Source organism: Adiantum capillus-veneris, chromosome 21 (assembly GCF_014529385.1).
Source record: "Adiantum capillus-veneris isolate H3 chromosome 21, ASM1452938v2, whole genome shotgun sequence".
Classification (NCBI taxonomy): Eukaryota; Viridiplantae; Streptophyta; class Polypodiopsida; order Polypodiales; family Pteridaceae; genus Adiantum; species Adiantum capillus-veneris.
This window is the reverse complement of record NC_140951.1, coordinates 34,418,854-34,441,141: the sequence shown is the minus strand read 5'-3', so window position 1 is coordinate 34,441,141 and position 22,288 is coordinate 34,418,854. Positions and strand designations below refer to the sequence as shown.

The 22,288-nt window shown below is 43.7% G+C and overlaps 1 protein-coding gene across 1 annotated transcript in view; it reads right to left on the bottom strand.

Annotated features, from left to right (window-relative positions):
• LOC147430762 (inositol oxygenase 1-like) overlaps nt 1-11,350 on the bottom strand; it is a 28,934-nt gene extending 17,584 nt beyond the window's left edge. Inside the window, exons 1-2 of the mRNA XM_086493328.1 lie at nt 10,739-11,350; nt 10,310-10,394 (exon numbers count right to left, since the gene is read on the bottom strand). Of these exons, the coding sequence (XP_086349454.1) occupies nt 10,310-10,394; nt 10,739-10,899 (246 nt within the window). The 5' untranslated portion in view covers nt 10,900-11,350. The remainder of the gene's footprint in view (nt 1-10,309; nt 10,395-10,738) is intronic.
• Nucleotides 11,351-22,288: the final 10,938 nt, after the last annotated feature.

Here is a 22,288-nt window from a genome sequence, read left to right as displayed (position 1 = left end):
GTCACTTAGCATAGATACATATCCTCCGGTTGCACATAGCATGATCATCGGAATTCTGTTGGGGGAATTTTCCAGTGCATTTTGCCTATTTTTCCTATTTTTGGTTATTTTCACCTATTATTTTTAAGTAAGTTTCCAACAAAAGTAGCTAGGGCAATTTTGCTAAGTTTGTATATAAGCAAACCCAAGTTAGCACTATTTGGCAGAAGAGGTAGCAATAGCTTCCCGCTCAACAGGCAACTTCTCAGCAGTATCCCCCAGCACCCCCAACGTTATGGATCCCCATCCTCGCCGGACAAGTTTCCAGACTTAGCGTTTTCTTCCACAGCAGGCCATCGCCATCACACCCCAGCAGTTGCAGATTCTTCCCTCGCCAACAATAGATAACCCCAGCGTTTTTCTTGCAAAAACGCTACAGATCTCAGCCAGCGTTTTCCTTGCAAAAACGCCAGCCATACCTGCAGATCTCAGCGTTTTTCAGCCAGCCATATCATCATAAAAAACGCAGATTTTCAGCATTGACAAACGCAGGTTTTCAGCAGATGAACAGTAGCAAATCAGCCCCATATTGGTTGCAGAAGTTCCCCCATCTTTAGCCCAAGAAAACGCAGCCAAAACAGTCATTTTCAGCCACCAAAACAGTCCGAAAAATCAGCAGTTAAAAGACCACAGATTTCAGCCATCAAGTCGTGATCGTTATCGGCATAGTCCAAGTTGCATCAGTCCATTGCATACGCATTGTACACCTTTGTACAATCAAAGTAGACCACTCTCGCCGACGACGAGAGTGGGGCCTTCGGAGGAGGGTTTTACAACCTCTCGGGTGTCGTATCTCTTTTCTCTCTTTTCTCTCGGTCTCATTCACTTGCACGCACAATATCCACTCACTTTGTTCGTGATCATAGCACTCTCCATAGACGGAAGACTCTCTCCTTCCCTAAGAACTAAAAGGAACCTCGAGCAATAAAGATCACTAATCTTGAGAAAATACAACACTCATTCCGCTGCACCTTACACTTTCCCGGGGGGTATGGGCAAAGGTTGTAACAATCCCTGTGCTTTATGCCTGTCAAACTTGACCTTCTGGCATACCAAGCAACTACACACAAACTCGTCCACATCCTTCTTGAGTGTCGGCCAAAAGAAGTATCTCTCTACCCCTTTCAAGGTGGTAGCAATGCCGCGATGACCGTAAAAGGTGGACAATGGCATTCGGTCAGAACCTTTTCCCTCAACAACTATGTAACACACATGGTTTTCCTCATCAAGTAGCCATCCCGAATGGAATATCCCGCTACTGTCTCCCCATCCCGTATCCGTGTGAAAATGTATGCAAAATCAATATCCGTGGCATACTGATCGACCATATCCTCGAAGCTCCTATAATGTATAGCGGAAATAGCCAAAACCAACGGCTTCCGAGACAAAGCATCTGCCACCAAATTCTCCTGTCCCTGAACATGGACAATCTGGAAGTGAAACTGTGACGAGATGTCCGCCCTCTGCATCTGCTTTTCCGATAGTTGCTTGTGTGACAAGAAGTAGCGTAAACTTTGATGGTTTGTAAAGACAATAAAATCCGCTCCGAGTAGGTAGTGCCGCCACTGAGTCAGAGCATGGATGACCGCCAAAAGCTCTTTCTCATAAAGCTGTGCTGTCAATTTCGGCCTTGAGAACAATCGGCTCTCGTAAGCAATGACATGGCCTTCTTGCATTAAGACCGCACCCAGACTACGACCACAAGTATCACAATATACTTCAAATAACTTCCGCAAGTCCAACAAAGTCAAAACTGGTCATGTAGTCAATTTCTCTTTCAGTGTCTGACAGGCAGTTTACCTTTGTGGGTCCCCACGAGAAAGGTACTCCTTTCTGTGTCAAGATATGCAAAGGGGAAGCAACCTCTGCAAACTTTCAAATGAACCGCTTGTAATACGAACACAAACCCAAGAAGCTTCTAACTTCATGGACGTTCTTCAAATCGGGCCAATCACGGATAGTCTCTATCTTGGCCAGGTCCATCTGCACTCTAGTTGCTGACACAATGTGTCCCAAAAAGTGTATCTCTGGTAGGAAAAATTCACTTTTCTTCGCATTAATCACTAACTTGTGATCTCGTAATACCTGAAAGATCTGAAGCAGATGTTCTCTATGTTCTGCCTCACCCTCAGAGAAAACAATGATGTCGTCAAAGAAAGTGTCAAGAAATAGCTTGTACTCTTAAAAAAATCATGTCCATCATCCGGTTAAATGTCGCAGGAGCATTGGTTAAGCCAAAAGGCATCACCAAAAACTCAAATAACCCAAAAGTCGTTCGAAAGGCTGTCTTGTAGACGTCTGCTTGCGCGATTCGGATCTAATGATATCCGCTCTTCAAATCGATCCTGCTAAAGCACGAGGATCCTTGTAGTCTGCAAGTATATCATCGATCCTAGGATCGAAAATCTGTTCTTGATGGTGATTTTGTTGAGAGCTCTATAATCGATGCACATTCTCCAAGATCCGTCTTTCTTCAAAACCAACAACACTGGAGAGCAATATGGTGAAGTACTAGGCTGGACAAGACCCTTTTCCAAGAGGTCTTTCACTTGGTTCATAATTTCTTCGTTCTGGACTCGGCTCACACGGTAAGGTAGGTATCAGATCTATGGTATGATCCTCAGGACGAGCGGGTGGTAACTTGCCTGGCAGGCCCTCTGAGAAGAAATCGGCATGAGTGTGGAAAAAATCTTGGCGTTCTTTATCAAGTTCAGACATATTTGTCATGTTCTCATCGTTCATCTCTCTCAAGAAGATCGAGTAAACAAACAGACTGGATTTCATTAATTTTGAAATGGCCGAAGCCGATACAATAGGGACAGACTTGCCCTTAAGTTTTACATCGAGTACAATAATTCTACCCTTCTCTGTGGTCAAAGTCGCTTTTCTCGCCGATAGTCCACCACGGCATTTTTCTTGTGGTACCAGGGAATTCCCAAGAGGACATCAGAACCTTCCAAAGGCATTATGTAAAAGTCCTCATGCCCCAAATACCCCTGACAATGCAACTGAAGTTTGCCAATGACAGCTGTAATGGCTACATCCCTGCCGGGTGCCGCTAGAACTACCTCTACTAGTGGTCCCATCCAATCGAGTGTGATCTCGAGCCGCGCCGCCAATTCACGAGAAATGAAGTTGGCCTTGGCTCCTCCATCAAAGAAAATCAGGGCTTCTTGGTCTTTCACTTTGTCCCAAGCTCGGTAAAGTTCTGTACTCTCAGCAATCATGCTTGGGTCAATACCCATGCAATCTACAACCAGTCTTGCTTTCATCTTGCCTTTTCGTCCACGTTCCTCAGCTGCTTTCGAACTCTCTGGCATGTCTTCATCCTTGTCATTTTGTTCCTTTAGTGACTTTTTAGGGCACTTCGCTAAGATATGCCCAGTTTCCCCGCATCCGAATCACTTCCCCTCTTTGATATAAAGAGCTCTCTGTGAAAGAGTAAGCTTGGGTCGTGCATCCTTTTCTTTCTTTTTGGGTTACTCTTGTTCTTTCTACTTTCATTGTTCGAAGTCTGTTGATTCCTTTGTGTCATGATTTCATCTATGGGGTAGGTAAAAATGCCTAAATGAATGGCAAAATCCCGTTTCGCATGACTCATCAATTCCTGAATGGAATCTGACGTTTGCTCTAAGCAGTGATCTCGGATCTCTGTAGGAAGACCCAAGGTAAACCGCTCAATCTAATCCATGAACGAGATCTTCTTAAATAAAGAGGCTAGTAGAAAAGAACTCCAGAATCTCTCGCAATATGCGTCCAAAGTATCCTTCTTGGTCATCCGAAGATAGTTCCAAGCAGTTTGTATGTCGCGTTCGTACTCTCGAGTCAACCGAGAAGAAATAAAAAGCCTTCTAAATTTCAGCTATTTAACTGGCGCTTTCCTGTTCAACAGAAGCGTGGACCACCAAGTTTGAGCATTTCCCCTGAAGTAGGAAGTAGCCCTCCGAATCTTGGAGTGCTCTGAGTAACGCCCTCCAGAGAAAGCTATGTCAAACTGCTATATGAAGGCTAAATCCTTCGAAGCATCTCGAAAACCAGAAGACGTATTAAATTTAACTAATTGTCCACCTTCTTTGAACTCTCGGACTTTCTTGCTTTTATCTTCCAGAAAGTCATACTGGTTGGCTTTGTAAAAATTCTTCTTTTTTGCATAGAATCTGCGATCGTCGGAGTCCGAACTATCTGAAGACAAGTCCTCGTAGAACTGTCCGAAATTGGGCAAGATTAAGACTTCTTTGCCTTTTTCTTGCCCTTTTGCTTTTTGCTTCGCTTTTTGCCTTTTCTGTCTTCTTCGCTCGAATCGGAAGAGCTAGAAGAACTCTCAGAAGAAGAGGAACTAGGTAATCCTTCAAACCGCACATGCTTCTTCTCCTTTTTGGCCGAGGCAAAAGTAGACTGACGACCCAAATAACCCGGGAAGTCAGTTCCTTTCTTCTGCTTTTTGTCATGCTTTTCTGCATTGTTCTGCGCGTCAAAAAGCTCAGAAATCCATGCATCAACCACCTCTTCTAATTCCTGCTCAAACAGGAGGAGGTTTCTTGAGTACTAGTTTGGGAGGTGGTTCTGTGGTCTGCTGCCACTGTGCATACACCTCGTCGAAGGAGGTCTAAGTCATAAATTTTGCGAAGGACTCATTTTGCGAATTTCGAGTCCTTCACAAAATTTAGCATCATCTTTCCTGCGCCGTCGATCAATCGTCGACGCTCCATCTCTTCAAGCTCCACAGGAGTAGGTCGAGGCGGGCCACACTCCTTGCGTGAATCTCTTCGTGGTCTCCTCCCGCATCTCCAGATGCAGAGGGAGTCGATTGATCTCTGCCTGAAGCCATAAGTGCCGCGAAAAAAAAAAGGATCGGATTTCCCGGTAGAAGAGAAACCGACCGCGCTCTGATACCACTGTAACAGACTTGGACACTCCAAGTCGAGACTACCACGACACCACAAGAATTTACTTCACACAGTTCACAATTGATTCGACACTGGCCCAACGGAGTTCCGTGCCTAGAGATGTTGGCCCCAAAGACTGGCGCCCCTTTCGGTATTTCTTTTTGTATTAATCTGTTGCAAAAGTACAAGTGGGAGGCTCTCACTCTCAGACTCTGCGTCCAGATGTGGGAGGCCTGCCCACTTATTTGAAGGTTTACAAGGGATGCCAAAAGCAGAGCTGAAAATCAAAAGCCTTGTAAAATAAAGCAAGTCTCTCTCTCTCTGCTTGTAAATCTAAAGCAATTAAAGCAAGTCTCTCTTTCTCTCTCTTGCATAGCAAAAAGCTGGCTGAATTTGCATAGAAAAAAGAAACCCATCTGCGTAGCCAAAAACAGCACACGCTTATGCTTTTTACCGTACTCTGCTGCCACGTCAATGTTCCGTGAAACTCGCCGCAAATTCCGGGGGTTGTTCGTACGGTGTAGCCACGCATCATCATTTCCGTCAGCCATTAGGACTGATGTGTGTGTACTCGGCACGCCACATCACTGGGTTGCGACACGGGAAGTTGGACGGCATTCGAATCCCACTAGTAAAAGGGTGTCTAGGCTTAGTTCAAAGTCATCTAGGTCCCCTCGCCGCACTTAACAAGTTAGTGGATACTAGAAAATTAACTACATAGAGGCAGAGTGACAAGTTGGGGTCACCTAGAGAAAATCACCAAAGAACTGGGCTACATTTCATTTCTGAACGTGGTCCAAGTGGTGAAAGATGGTCAGATGACTAGTGAGAGTCCAATGAAAGCATCTCCTAAAATTTAGGAAATTGCTATTTTGGGCATTAAACATGTTCGCGTCATTAGCTCCAGAATGACAAGAGGAAGATTTCATTACTCTGCTGCTAAGTAAACTGAGCAATCAGTTGAGATATTTTTAGACATGAAGATCCAAAGCGGGGAATTAATGCATGAGTGCCACTTGGCACATTTTTGGCATTTTCCAACTTAAGAGAGGGCTGCGTTTTTCAGCCGTATGGTGGATTGTTGCAGGTACAAAATCTATTGTGGGCAAGCTTTCCCTCTCATGTACAATGTAATGCAAGAAGTGATATCCTACACACTCCACCTCTCTCTCTCTCTCTCTCTCTCTCTCTCTCTCTCTCTCTCCCCTACGTGCAGTAACGTGATGCTTCACAAGAGGGCTCTTCATTTGACCTATGTACAATTGTGTGGTCCTATGCTTTTGTGCCAAGGCAAGAGCCTCTTTGAGCAGGAACAGGAGTAGCTAACAGCTACTCCAAAAGCAGGCACCGGTGAGGGTGATAACCTCACCTTACAGGTGCATTTTCCGTGCTGGTTATGCGCTGTTTTTGGACTGTTTTGCAGCCGTATGGATGCCAGAAGCATTGGGAACGATGCCCCACTGTTAGGACAGTTCCGGAACTATTTAGGGCTGAAAACAAGGTCAAAACCAAGGAATACAGCGAGATGTAATTGCTGTTTTTGGGCTGAAAACAGAGGTTTTATGTCTCTGGAAGCAAGTTTCAGCAGGGGTATCTGTTCAGGGCGATTTTTGGGACGGTTATGCTGCCGAAATTTTGCCTAAATATGTGTGATCTAGTTAGATACAGATGAAGATCCCCAGAACTCTAGTTTTGTAACTTTACCCTCTAAAGGAATAAAGAAATACCAAAAGGGGCGCCAATTTTTGGGGCCTACATGTCTGCTCAGAGCATTCTAGCTTCCGAGCCGTGTGTGCTTTGAAGTGTTAATTCCCGCTACAGGTTCATTCTACAAGGTTTCTCTGTGTGTTACAGCTTAAAGTTTCGGGTGAAAGCCAAAGTCTACCGCCCTACGGGCCAGTTTCAAGTGCAACCCTCAGTAATAGAAGAACTCAACACGATTAAAGAGCAAGTGCGGGCCATCAAAGAGGGGGAAGAGCAGCACAAAGAAATGACAACTTCTTGGGTGGACGTTATTACCCAAAGACTCCACAGCAAGCGGATGAGGCCGAGAAATGGATCGAGGTTGCCAAGAAAGGCAAAGGCAAGGAAACAACGTCCACACCCATCATTATTGACCTGACACTAGAAGAGGAGCAAAGAAGACATACGAGCACTTTACATACGAGAATTTGTGGCGTTAAAGACAAAGATGATGTGGACGAAGAGGTAAAAGAACTCATGACTATGATGGGGTTAATGAGCACAAAGAGCGGGGCTCAGGGGGAGTGGCGGTGTTATTCAGGGAGGAGTTGCAGCCATTGATACATATAGCCCGCGGGGATGAGCATGCTAGGTACATGCGGGTAAGATTAAGAGCACAGTCAAGCAGATATCTTTACATTGCTATTTGTTACTTTCCCCCAAGTACGTCAGTATATGCACCACCAAGAGGACAATCCCTCTTTTCTATTTTGAATGATGACATATTGGAGTTCTCTAGAGATGGTGACATTAACATCCCAGGGGACTTCAATGCTAGGACTGCTCATCACCAGACAATATTTTATGATACTTCAGAGGAGATGCTGAGGGAGTTGGATGTTGCAGAGACGGGCCTGTCTAGACTAACACGGGATGTGGAGCATACTGAGTATGGACGACACTTGATAGACATGGGGACTGCACATGGATTGGCCATCTTGAATGGCCTACATAGGTTTCCCACTGCGGGAGGTTTTACATGCTTTCCACACAAACACGGAGCTAGCATAGTGGATTATGTCATGACACAACAGAGCTTCATCTCTAGTATCCATGATCTCACGGTTGGACCCAGACCTGTTGGTGTGGTAGTAGATCATGCCCTTGTGTCGATGACCATCTCTTTCCAGTTTAGTGTAGCACACATACCACGGATAGCAGCGCCTACTCGCTACACCTTTACACGGGAGACTGTCTACATAGATGGGACCTACAGACGCCTGCACTGAGGAGCCAGGGCGACCTCTGAAGGAGCTTACTACTATACCGACACAAACATTGCATGATGCAACAGCAGAGGCATACCCACACAACCAACCTGAGCAGAGACGACTTTCTGGGAGCATGCCCCAAAATGGTTGGTATGATAAGGAGTGCCGCGAGAGGAGAGCCAAGCTTCAGAGGGGGGCCTTTGGCGGACATCACTCATAGACAGTCACAGAGTGCCTTCCAATGCCTAATGCAGCGGAAGAACACGGCATTTTTGGCTCGACTAGAGCAGGATCTATACCAACTATTCTTGAGTCGAGACTCACGTGAGACATGGCGACTCTTTCATGAGCACTCTCCACTTCCTGCCATTACCTCTACAGAGGCCTGGGGCCAGTACACCATCTTTGTACACAGTTCCGGGACAGCCACCCCTTCTCGGCCCCCCGAGTCCATGCCACACACATGTACTTCTTTCACCGCCGAGATGGTGAAGAAGGTAATCGATAGGATGAGGATTGGGACCATGATGGCTTAGTGGCTAAGCATTTTATACATGCCAGGGATCTGCTTGCAAAGCTTCTAGAACCGTGCCATGTGTGAGCGCTTGCCTTATACTTGGAACATACCTACTATTGTACCTATCTTCAAATCAGAAGACCCTATGGAGCTTGGGAATTATCGCACTATCATGATTGGACACACGTTGGCATGGTTGTACGCGTCCGTTCTTGAGCAGCAGCTAAGTAGATGGGTAGAGAGGGAGGGCATACGCGCAACTAGGCAGGCAGGTTTCAGGAGAGGTTTTCTACTCTTGACCACATCTTGACACTCAAGCCATTATTGAGGAGGGCAAATCACATGGGAGACGGATCTATTGTAGCTTTGTGGACTTCCGCAAAGCTTTTGACACAGTACCCAGAGCTAGATTGATGCGCAGACTACAGGAGATAAGAGATCCCACAGAGCTGATTTATGGGATCATGGCATTATACATGTCAGTAGTGGGGCATGTATGCACTTCAGAGGGGCTATCTACATTAGTTCACTTCACTATCAGAGTGAAGCAGGGATGCCCGCTCTCTCCTACTCTATTTGATATGTATGTGGATGAGGTTTCTGAGTATATTGAGAGAGATGGTGATAGAGGTGCACAGCTGGCAGCGACATGGATTCCACTATTGTTATATGCTGATGATATTGTGTTGATCTCCGACTCTCCAGAGGGGATGCAACATCACTTGGATGCTTTGCATAGGTTTGCCCATGAAAGTGGTTTGTCCGTCAACCTTGGTAAAACCATGGTTATGGTGTTTAATACCACCCCACAGTGGATCGGAGGTCAGCACCCGCATTCACATACGGCCAGGAGACAGTGGAGTATACAGATTCTTACACTTACCTTGGGGTGGTCTCTAGTGGACCAGCATTCCATTGAGGAGAGCAGCAAAGACTAGATTGACCAGAGCCTATGTAGCATTGGGTAGATTGGAGAGGATGTGTTCACGGGTTCAGTTTCAGGAGCCTCGGACGAGGCTCTGGCTCTTTGACACTTTGGTGGCTTCCGCATTGCTCTATGGAGCTGAGATATGGGGACCTTCATTGGACCATCATGGGAGGTCGGGTCGCACTGATGGATGGGGGGACATGGAGAAACCTCTAATCTCTATGATCGTGCAGCTTATTAGGGCCAAGGATTCAGTACCACATGACATTATCCAAACAGAGTTGGACGCCCAGTCAGACTACTAACCATGAAGGAGATTGATGAGATCCGACAGTGACCGATGTTGGATCTCCTATGATTTAGCTCTTTCTGGGGATACACCCACACTGTGTTGTCTTAGTCCCCCCATTCACTTTACCCCCTAACCCCTGCTCATATTTTACACAAGCCAAGCTAGCTACTTAGCTCACATCTAGCGGCTTAGGATTCTATAGTTTTTTTTTTTTTTGTTACTCAGACTTTGTATCTGATCCACCACATTGTAACTTTCTGATCTCATAATTCACTTTGGCCTTTTGAAGACATTAATATAACATTTCATTTCATTTATGACCAAGCACGTACTGCTGCCTTTGGTGATGTCTGCACATTCCCAAGTGAATCTAGAGCCAGAATCATAAAGTAAAAAGTGCACGTGCATGACTAGTCACAAATAAAATGTCATATGCACATGTCACACAAAACAGGCATATAAAAACCAAATCTTGCGCACAAATTGCACTCCCTAGACAAAGGTCTACAGTGATTCATAGAGAGGGATAGTTATGGTAGTGGCCAAGCATGCTTAATGCAAATAGACATGCACAGCCTGTTTCAAAGCAATCTGTGCCAATCTGAAGTCAAAGACTATCACTGGGCTTCTTTCTGGCTAAATGAAGATTTTTCATGTTCCAAGTATATTGCAAAATGGGAACAAACAACTTACAAAGTCCAAATTTTGATTTATGTGGTTAATTCGGTAGAAGTCCTCCACGGTTTGCCGCCTGGCACCTTCCCCCTCATTGTAAACTCTGCATGTTTTTACAAAACAGAAAGGTCAGGTTGAATGGGAACCAGAAAATAAGGGGCTGTGCTGCAGATTGTCTCCTTAAATAGCACTGCTCCGAAAACTGTTTCTTCCAGTCCTCTTTTATTTTTTGAAGAAGCAAGCGGGATTTCCAAAAAAATAAAAATCCATACTACGAGGACCACATTTCCTACCTTGAGAGTAAGGTCAAATATTGAGCATGGGAGTATTAAAGCATCTGAAGACATAACTTGGATTGTTCATACAGGATAAGGATGCTCAATCCCACCAAGGACCTGCTAACATCAGCCCAGAAAGAAAGAACAGCACTGGTGTGTTTTGAGCTACCTGAAGGCCTGCCCAAATGCATTGTTGAGAGGAGTGATGAAAGCTCCGGTACAAGCACTCAGCAAAAGCTCATCTTCAAGCTTGTTGGTCGGCTCCTGTTTATCGCTAAGAGCATGGCCGTGGCTCTCCTCGTTGTTAAGAGCAAGAGGATCGACCACCATTGTCAAAGAACGAAGGAAGAAACAGAGTACTCTGTTATGGGCAGGAGAGAGGACTCGGTTGAGGGAGGAGAGCGCAATGACGGTATATAACAGGGGCAGTAGGCGTACTCTGCGTCCGTGAGGGAGTAAAGCAGGGGTACTCTATTCTGTATACAGCTGGAGGTATTCTCATCCGTAAAAAGGGTGGCAGAGCACTCGTCTGTAGCAAGGGTGGCACACTGGCAGAGCACTCGTCTGCTCCGTGAATGGAGGCGCTTGGCTGAAGCTGGTACAGCTATTACACACACACATAAACGCGCACCGCTACGAATATATAGAGAAATGTGGGCCTCCGTGAAAACCCTATTTTTAGCTGGCCTAATGGAAGGCGCTTTGCTGCTGCTGAGGTTAGCACGCAGACTTTCCTTCGATCTTTTTTCCATGCTGCTTGCGTCCCATCAAGGCTGTTGCGCTTCTGTTGTCCCCTTTCTTGCGCCCGCGTTTTAGGTAGTTCAAAAGGCGAACTTTCTTCATTTTTGAGCTAACTTCAACATCTAAGAGCAGAGTCCCACTGAGTATGTGCCATGCAATAACAAACTAATGTGCCATGATTACTTCATGGGACATTATACGATTCAAGTCACACACTCATGAAGTAAATCACCATTAAATATGTTTTAATGAAGGATAGGTATTTTCTTGTATTTTGTGTTGAAAATTGATCCTAAAGCGTGTGTATACACGCTATCAGTCGCCCAGACTTGGCAAGAATGAAAAATTAGAAGTCAACTGATGTATGTTCGTAACAATAAAAAGAAATTAGAAACGGGCTCACAGATCATGATCAATGCATTATGTGCTCTTCTAATAGTGCCCCAAAAATATAAAAATCATAAGTGGGTATAGCAAAGAGGTGGGACCGTCCTCACCCTATTATTATAAACCTTAGGGAACGTGCGATTCCCTTGTATACTTGTTTCCTCCTCCAATATTGAAGGGCTACGATATGCTTCTCCTCAAGTGTTGAAGGGTCGTGTTTGCTTCTCCTCGAGTATAAGAGAGTCACCTTTTTTTGAGTTTGTAATGCATCAAGAGGAATTACCTTCAAGTTTTTCAAATAGTGGTGTCGTAAAGATCGTGTTGCAAAATGGTACGTCCCACGAGCACCCTTAAGTGTGGCGAGACACTTACAATGCTTCCTCTGTCACTGCACACTAAGCTCCCTATTTTCCAATGCAAACCTGCGCACTTATTCATCTATAGTTCACTATATTTCCTCCATATTTTTAATATGCATATCCTACAAGAGTCTTAGCTTTATCATACAAGGGTGGCACACTGGCAGAGAACTCGTCTGCTCCGTGAATGGAGGCGCTTGGCTGAAGCTGGTACAGCTACACACACACACACACACACACACACACACACACACACACACACACACACACACACACAGTAACTTGTCCCCTTTCTTGCGCCCGGGTTTTAGGTAGTTCAAAAGGTGAAATTTTCTTCATTTTTGAGCTAACTTCAACATCTAAGAGCCGAGTCCCACTGAGTATGTGCCATGCGATAACAAACTAATGTGCCGTGATTACTTCGTAGGAAATTATACGATTCAAGTCACACACTCATGAAGTAAATCACCATTAAATATGTTTTAATGAAGGATAGGTATTTTCTTGTATTTTGTGTTGAAAATTGATCCCAAAGCGTGTGTATATAAGTTATCAATCACCCAGACCTGGCAAGAATGAAAAAATTAGAAGTCAACTGATGTATGTCCGTAACAATAAAAAGAAATTAGAAATGGGCTCACAGATCATGATCAATGCATTATATGCTCTCCTGGTAGTGCCCCAAAAAAATAAAAAATCATAAGTAGGTATAGCAAAGAGGTGGGACCGTCCTCACCCTATTATTATAAACCGTAGGGAAAGTGCCCTTCCCTTGTATACTTGTTTCCTCCTCCAATATTGAAGGGATACGATATGCTTCTCCTCAAGTGTTGAAGGGTCGTGTTTGCTTCTCCTCCAATATAAGAGAGTCACCTTTTTTTGAGTTCGTAATGCATCAAGAGGAATTACCTTCAAGTTTTCCAAAATAGCGGTGTCGTGAAGATCCTGTTGCAAAATGGTACGTCCCACGAGCACCCTGAAGTGTCGCGAGACACCTACAATGCTTCCTATGTTAGTGCACACTAGGCTCCCTATTTTCCAATGCAAATTTGCGCACTTATTCATCTATAGTTCACTATATTTCCTCCATATATTTTAATATGCATATCCTACAAGAGTCTTAGCTTTATCATGCATTTGTGACTAGGTAATCAAGCAGACTCATTGACAATCAGTTCGAGTTATGGATGTTCTTGCAATGGGCCCACACAACCAAGCTATTTGTGCAACCAATCTTCGCTCTGCAACTTTATGCATGCACTATTTGAAGCCATCGTTTTCACTCAATGGTGCCAACTCGTTTCAAGTTGTTGTATCTATTGAAGTATTTGTTGGGACTCTGGGAGCTCTTGTGGAGGGCTACGTTTTCCCCTCATGCTCTCAAAAAGGATTTGTCTCTCATCCACTAAAACTGAGTGACTACAAGCATAGAGAACACTAGCAAAAGTAATTGCATTACAAGTGGCACCCACTTGTTGCATCCAACGACAACAACCCAGAGAAATAAATGTCTTGCATTTGACACATACCTTCAAGACTGCCACATTTTGGACATAAAATTGATCAAGATATTTTCTTGCTTTCAAAAGGACACTACATACATACATGTTGGCCAAAGGTCTGCCAAGGAAGATCACTCCAAGGACTTTGTTTGGCAAGAAATCGTAATTCATCACGTGGCATCTAGTTAAAACAATGAAGAGCTTCCTTTCCACAATCTGATAAGGAACACTCACTTCGCATCTTGTTAAAACAGCCAAAAGCTTCCTTTCCATAGCCATGTTGGGTATATCCTACTATCAAAGTGCCTAGAGCTTCCTGTGCCAGCCTTGCTAGGCATATCCTCCCATAAGAGCACTCCAAGGACTTTTTTTGGCAAGAAACCCTCGCTTCAAATCTAGTTAAAACAACCTAGAATCTCTCTTTTCACAGTCATGTTGGGCATATCATGCAATCATTACATTCTAAGTGATCATCAATTGCAATGGCTCAATCAAACCTTGATAGGAATATTGTCTTGTAGATGCATTCCAACAGGCTTCACTTGACAAAAAACCCTCACTTTGCATCCGCCAAAGACACTCAGATCTTCCTCAATTGGGCAAGTTTTGCAATCACATAGCTTCCTTGGTGCAAAGTAAACAGCCCAGAGCTTCCTCACTACAAGCATGTTGGGCATATTTGTGCTCACCTAGCTAAGAGCTTCCTTTCCATAGCTTTTGATCTCGAAGCCCGCAAGCTAACACGTGAAACCCTACCTCAATAAACATTGAATATGTCATAAAATCTAATATCTAACCAACCCAAATGATTTTCTCATATTAAATTGATCACTTAATGTGGGAGAATAAACGGGAACAAGTGTTAAGATATAGATATGTGCTTATAGATCTATCTCAACACGGGGCCAATGATAAAGGGGCCCAAAAGGGAGATGGTCTATCAAAGAGCAAGGCTAACCAATGGAGCATAAGACCTTAGGGTTAGCTTCATTGAAGACCTCCAATAAATGTGTGTAAAAGTCCTTTGACCTTAGGTAAGCTAGGGCTGAGCTTGAGGTGGGAACCTGGCCCAAGCTCGAGGTCCTTTTCCTGCTTGAGGTGCTTGTCGTGCTTGAGGTGTTTGTCATGCTTGAGGTGCTTGATTAAGATGCTTGAGGTGCTTGACTGGCTCCATGCTTGAGGTGCTTGACTTGCTGCATGATTAAGGTACTTGAGGTGCCTTAAGAAGCTTGCCTGAGATGCTTGTGGGAACACCCCCTAGTTCAAGTGCTTTGTCATGCTTGGTGAGTAAGGTGCTTGATCACCTAAAGTCAAAAGCATTCCTACAAGAGGGGGGGCGAGCCCTTTTCCTAGGGGCTAGAGAGAGAACACCCACTCACACACACAAGGGAAGCCCCAACTTGAAGAGGCAGCAAGGACACATGCCAGGCCCCTACCCATGTTACCTTCATGTGTTTCTTGAAGCCTATTGGCTAAGCTTCAAAGGGGTCCAATGATAAATTACATGAATTATCTAATTGTTTTAGCATTTATCTAGCCCTCTCTCTCAAAAAGGAAAGGGGGACACTTGTCTCAAGGCTACCCCTACTGCTTGTAATGCCTCCTGCTCATGATTGGCTAGGCCTGGGAGGGTCCAATGAGCTTCAAGCATGAGCTACAAGGGGGGGTCGACCCAAGCTAGCTAGGGGCTTGCTTGAGGGGTATACTCACCCACACACACTCACAATCACTCTCATGGTGTGCTATGCAAAGTGCAAGAGCTCCCTCTCCAAGCAAGTAGAGGTTGAGAGCCTACACCAACACTCTTGGCTATGGAGTGCAAATCCAACCAAGAGCCATGCTTCAATGCTTGAGCTTGTCATCTCCTTCTTCTTCATTACTATGCTATTATGTATGCTAGCAACTAGAGTATGATAAGTGAGGAACTAGTTCTTTCTCCTATGAAATGTTTCTTCTTCCTCTTCCCTACCCTCATTCCCTGCTAGCTCTCTCCACCTTCGAAGGTGTTTGAGGTCTTGGGACTGAGGTTTGGGACAATTAAAGCTTTCTTCAAGTTCATGTTATTCTATGATAGTGATGCATGAAGCTTTCCATCTTCATTGCATCACCTAGGTCACAAGGAACACAAAGAATGTATTGTAACAAGTCTCTCTTAATGGGAGAAATCATAATACAAATGCCTATTGGAGGGGGGACCGGCTCCACATAAATCCGGTCCTCAACTGTTGTCATGTTCTCTAAATTCTCTTTCTTGCAAAAGTATTGATCATGCCAAGTTAACTAATTGCTATGATTATGTTGCTATCTTCAATTATGTCTACCCGCTATGCTCACAAAGTTATTTCTCGAAAGTATTCTCATTAATTTCCGCTATTCTCAAGTTGAATAGGCTAATTCCATTACAGAATATCTCAAGTTGCTATGGGTGATTCCCTTTTGAAGAGCTAGGGTTTCTATCATCTCGGTCATTCATGCTTCAGTCTTTGCATTCATCATTGTCCTCGTGCTCTTTGTGAGTCCTTCAATCGCCATCTCTCTCGTTATGATATTAAGTAGCAAGGTTGTTATTATGAGTCGATGATTGATGATGACATATTCTACTGTCAAAAGTCAAGAGCTTCCTTTCTACAGCTTTTGATCATGAAGCTCGCAAGCTACACAAAGAAGCCATGATCCATTCAACAACTCAAGTTTTTATGGTTGATTCCCTTTCAAAGAGCTAGGGTTTCTATCATCTCGATTCATTATGCTCTGCCATAAGCATTCATCATCATCCTCATGCTCTCTTTGAGTCCTTTGATCATCATCCCTCTAGCTATGATATCAAGGAGTGAGGGTGTTAGTATGAGTTGCTAATGTGTGATGCTTCTTTTTTTATGATCACCTACAAGTGTTCTCGAGTGCATAGACAACTCAAGATTTGGTGGCATGCAGAGCCTCAGTGCTCACTGGCTACAATGGCAACGTGTCCATAGTGGAGTAGTCAAGTCAATCATTATGTCGATCATGTCTACTATGATCATCTATTTCACTTGCTTTCGTATCCATGACTTGAACCCTGTTGCATGTGGTGCCTAAGATCCCAACACCATTTTAGCTCTTGTGAGGTTCCTTGCCTCTACTACACCTTGGCTATTTCCCCCCTACTTGCGAATTCTGAGCTTCCCCCTCACCTCACTTCCTTTTGTCCTCGAGTTCCTGAGCCCTCACCTAGCTTTTGGATTCATTGGCATGTCATTGACTCACCATCCAATCTTATTTACTCCATTGAATGGCCCTCTTGGACCTTGTTCTCACACCACACTTGACCACCCCTTGGAATAATACCCCCAAGCTATTGATCTTGGGTAATTTAGCCCTTAGCTTGTCATGTCCACCCCTAGTCATCCGATAAAACCCATCCTCGAACACGTTGTCCCTCATCGGCGTATGCCCAAAGAAGACCTTCTCAACCATCTAGTCTGGGTGGCTTCTCTTGTAGAGAGTCTCTCCCTGACATAATGACAATTTACCTCAATGTGCTTTGTGTGAGCATTGAACGTTGTTCGCTTGTAAGCACCCTCGAGCACAAGCTAGATCCCTTGCATGTTGTGAGGATCCATGGCTCCTTGGTCTCTTGTCATTGTGTCACATAAGCATTGTATGCCTCTATTAAAAGCCTCAAAGAAAAGATCTCCTCCTAAGAGCTCTCTAGCATATGAGCACTGCTTAGAATTGCCCACCCAGCCATAGGAGTCCCATGCTTATATAATCTTGGCATGATCATTCGCATTGGGACAACATGACCCAAGCCTATGGTGTGTCAGGCTACACACCTCCATGGTTGTCTAAGCCTCCTCAAACTTTGTGTGGACTCCACCCCCAAGCTGTGCATGCATGGTGTGCTCTGTGCACCTATTTGTGCATGCCATACTTCATGATGTTATATATGACATGACGTACGTTGTTGCCCCCCTTTGAAGAAAATGCATCCTCATAAATATTTGGGGACCCCTCCTAAGGGAGAGAAAACCATAAGGTATAAGACTCTCATTCCATAGTTCAACATTAGAGTTGCGTGTTCCACTCTTTGAGAACTTTATAATTGTTTGACGATTCCACTATTGTGAACTTGTTCTATATCCTTGACAGAAACCTTAACCTTTTCTACGTTCTTTTTGACTTAAAATTACCTTGCACTTTTGTGCTAGAAGATCTTAAGATCAAGCATCCATACTACTTGGTTGGACAATATTTTGTCCCCTCTTAAGTAATTATCATCTACCCACCTTTGGAGATCTTTAAACCACTAGCTAGATGAGACCTCCAAAGATTATAGAATGTTTGCTTAAAACGTTTGTTTATTTGTGACTTGGCATCCTTGGCCTTATACCCACAATCTTACTTGTTCCCAAACCACGTCACTGCTCTTTCCCATAGTTTATATTGGCACCATTTCTAATGGGAAATGATCCTATCACCAATAGGTAAATAGTTTATGTAAATCTCTCACCTTACAGTGTGTTGATGAGTAGAATGACCTCTTTCCCTTTAGATTTACGTTGAAATCTTACTTGGTTGCTTTTCTTAAAGTGTGAGTTTCTGCACTCATGTTTTCTTGAAGATAATTTGTAGTTCTCTTTATTTTATTCCTCCCTTGAGGACTTTATATTTGTCCTCACATATACCTTCATTGTCAAATGCAACAACCTCTTGGACTTAACATTTTATGTATGTGCTCAAAGTTGAGCACAAAAGATGCAAAAAAATTTCTCTCAGATGAAACCATGTATCCCATACCATAAGGCTTCATACAAGGTTGCTTTGTTGACAAAGTCTTTTGCAGATCAAAGATTCTAGGCATTGAGACTAGTATTCAAAACATAAAGCATGCTTGGTAACATTTGTGTATTACATTATTTTTTTGATGGCTCATTTTTACTAAAAAAGGGATTGACTTCTATTAGCATAACAATGTAAGATGCCTCTATCATTTGAGTATTAAAAAACAAGGGACTAACTCGGAAGGGTGACTTTCGAGTTGTCTCATGCATGAAGGTTTACCGAAGGACCTAGGTGGCCATGTACAAACCACCTTTGACCAAAGTTTCCATACCCCAATTAACCATGCATAGACTACCTTTGAGTTCGTTGCCAAGACTATTTCCAATTGTCTCGATAGGTGTTCTAGCTCTATCGCCTTAACCGAGGGTGTAAGTTTATAGACTTTGTATTTCTTCCATAGCCCAAGTGAGTTAGATACAACCGACTTGAGTTCTTTGTAAGCTAGCATCCCTTTAAGGCTAACATGCTATCTAGTAGGCACTCCGAATGCCTACTCATATTTCCTAGAGGATCTGTGTGAGATAGAATTTCTTTGCCCTCCTCAAGAAATTAGTGTCAGGTCCTCTCGGCCCACTTTTGTGCCAATTTTAAGCAATTGGCCTCAATTTTGGATATGTGCATGTAGATCCTCAACCACAAGCGAGAACACCACCTACTTTGATACCAATGTTATATAGACATCGTACACCTCTCATAAAAACCTCCAAGAAGATCTTTCTCTCTAACAGCTCTCTAGAATAAGTGCACTGCTTACAACTATCCACCCAACCATAGGCGTCCCATGCTTATCACAATCCTGGCTTTATCGTTCACACTTGGATGGAAGCAAGCCTATAGTGTGTTGAGCTACACGCCTCTATGACCGACCAAGACTGCTTAAATCCAATGTGGACTCCAACCTCGAGCTCTGCATACGTGGTGAACATAAAAGATCAAAAATCTATAAAAAGAAAATAAAAGGACCTTAAAGGACAAACTTGACGTTTTTGCATGCTTGTGTATAACGCTTATGATATTTTTTGGTACTATAAAAGCATCTACCAAGGCAATATACCCTTGCAACAAAATCATTGACTAATTGAGATGATTTGTAACACCTAAAGCATGGATTCATGCCCGATGGCTTTGCAACAACAACAACTACTATCAATTCTTCTCCAAATCTTAGTTTCATCATGATGATAATGAAGATTTAATGCTATGAGTTATGTTCTTCCTGTATATTGCCATGGTCCATTTCATGAACCTTCTTGGCAACTTGTATGGCCTAACCACGTGTAGTTGTATTTTTACCCACCTCCAACATCTCCATTGTCGTTTGACTATTCTATACTTTGGTTCACCTTGACCATAGGTCAACCAACTAAATAGATCATACACAAGGTTCGGGTACATTTTCATAAACCACTAGCTCAAGCACTTATGGGATGGATGCAAGACATAAAGAAGTGGTTTGGGAGATGGGGTACATTACACTTCCTACATGATGCTTCAATTGACTCCCAAGTGAATGAAGATTTTCTACAATGCCAATGTATTACGGCTTGGGAGAAATCCGGTGGGTCATGCTTCATACATTACACCACCCATATTGCCCCCAACTACAAAACCATGTTCTTCACTGAAAGAGGAAACCATACTCACACTTACATGCTTGAGCCTATCCCCTTGTCGCCGATACGCACTATTGCAACCATTCGGCTTAGCTCCCATTTCCTTCGATGCAAGATAGGGTGTTGAGGCAATGGAGAAGAGTCAAATCGACTGTGCACATTATGCTCACTGCAAGTTCGAGAGTCTGAGTACCACACACTACTAGAGTGCTCAGATTTTGGTCACATCCAAAATTGCTTCTCTCACATTTTCATCCATAACTTAGACCTACACACTTTCCTCTCCTAACCAAAGTGTGGGCTCTCCATTGTGACTCTCATCACCAAAAATTTGGAGCATTGAGAGTCACTCATCAGCCATACATATACTACATCACATGTAACTTTGATCATAGGTCATATTTGACCTTCGAGGACGATAATAAAATCTATCTAATCCATCTATCTATCTATCTCTCTCTCTCTCTCTCTCTCTCTCTCTCTCTCTCTCTCTAAACTAAGTGCAATAGATTGGTTCTCTCAATTTTCTTATGAGTTACACATTTTGACTTGAGTACTTGTTGTTGACAGTGTCAAAGTCGACGATGCGGAAGCGTAAAGACCAAGGGGAGTGAGCATGAGAGAGAGAGAGAGAGAGAGAGAGAGAGAGGAAGTCTCTCCTGTACCAATCAACCTTGGCAATGAATAATTGAATGTGTATACAATGGAGGAAAGGGGTTGCTTATATAGCAATCCCAATAAATTGCCCTACCCAAGACTTTGACAAATAAGTAAAATAAATAGATAAAAGCCAAACTAAATAATGGGATCACATTGGGCAGTTCACTTGAGATGCCTAAACTTTAACACCCTCTTTGCAGCTCATAGTGGACATCAATAGTGAGACCAAGTCGATGAAGAAGCTACCATGGACACCCCAACATCGACTGGGATAATGGGTACAACTCGGTGTTGCTCTCCTCAACTTTGTACCTGAATGTAATGCCATCTTGAGCATCGGTTGCCTTTGTATAAACTTTGAACTGTAGACCATACTATGTCCAATAATCCCCATACGTGAATTGTGAATACATCACGTCCAAAATATAAAACTCCAAGATAATGAACTGTTGGAACACATCTTGTCCATGATCTGACGAACAATAATGAATTGGCATGCCTATCCACAGTGTTTTAGATGTCTGATTGGTTCCCTGCCAGATGCATGTGCATTGAACTCCGACCTACAGGTCCAAAAACCAATAACTTGGATTCCAACACAAGGGTCCAAATTAATTATAGGGAGAATGTGCTTGCCCCTCTCTGCCACTCACAAGCCTCTCTCTGGTTGAAGCTAGCGGTGACGCTTGTCATTTGACTAGAAATATGATGTCGAGGCCACTGCGGCCACCGCCATGTGTGCCATGTCGATCTCCTCTACCAAATCTTTATTACCATAATCTCTGTCCAGCTTGCCTTGATCCTTGTCTATCTGTGAGTTCCTACTTCTACCTTTGGCTTCAAACTCTCGAGCCAAACAAAGAGTCGAATCACAATAATGACAAATATGGTCATACCTCGTGGGTACCAAGGTAGCTAATTGAGTAATGGTACTGCCATCCTTGTCCAATTGACCTTTATCGCTATCCTCTAGCGAACTCCTCCATTTGCTTTTGACTTCACAAACTCAAGACAAACAATTTGTCCGGTTCCTTGAGAAATGTGCTGGTGTATAGGCCGCTAAATGGATGGCTGACGATTCGTTATCCATAGCTTTTGGTTGTCTTTGGTTGATGTTTGAAGGTGCCGCGGGAAGCGTGTGAGATTGCAAGTTCGAGAGCAGAGAGAGAGAGAGAGAGAGAGAGAGAGAGACCTGCTTTGGGTGGAGCGTCATTGAAGATCACATCTGAACTACAGATGACTCGACGAGATTCCGGGTGCTAGAGACGATATCCCATCCCTCCATCTGCACCATATCCAATAAAACTACATTTGTGTGACTTTGGCTCTAACTTCTGTCAAAGTTGTTTAGGCACATGAGCATAAGCTTCACAACCAAAAACACGTAGATGGTCATAGCGGGGCTTACGTTTAGATCATAACTCTTCTGGAATCTCATAATTCAATGGCGTACTAGGCGAACGATTTATAATGTGCATTGCAGTCAAGACGGCTTCTACCCAAAAGCCTTGTGTGAGATTTTCTCTAGAAAGCATGGTTGTGACTCTTTCCTGAATCGTATGATTCATGCGCTCAGCAACTCCATTCTGAGCTGGTGTGTATGGTGCATAAACTGCCTTTTAATCCCCCTACT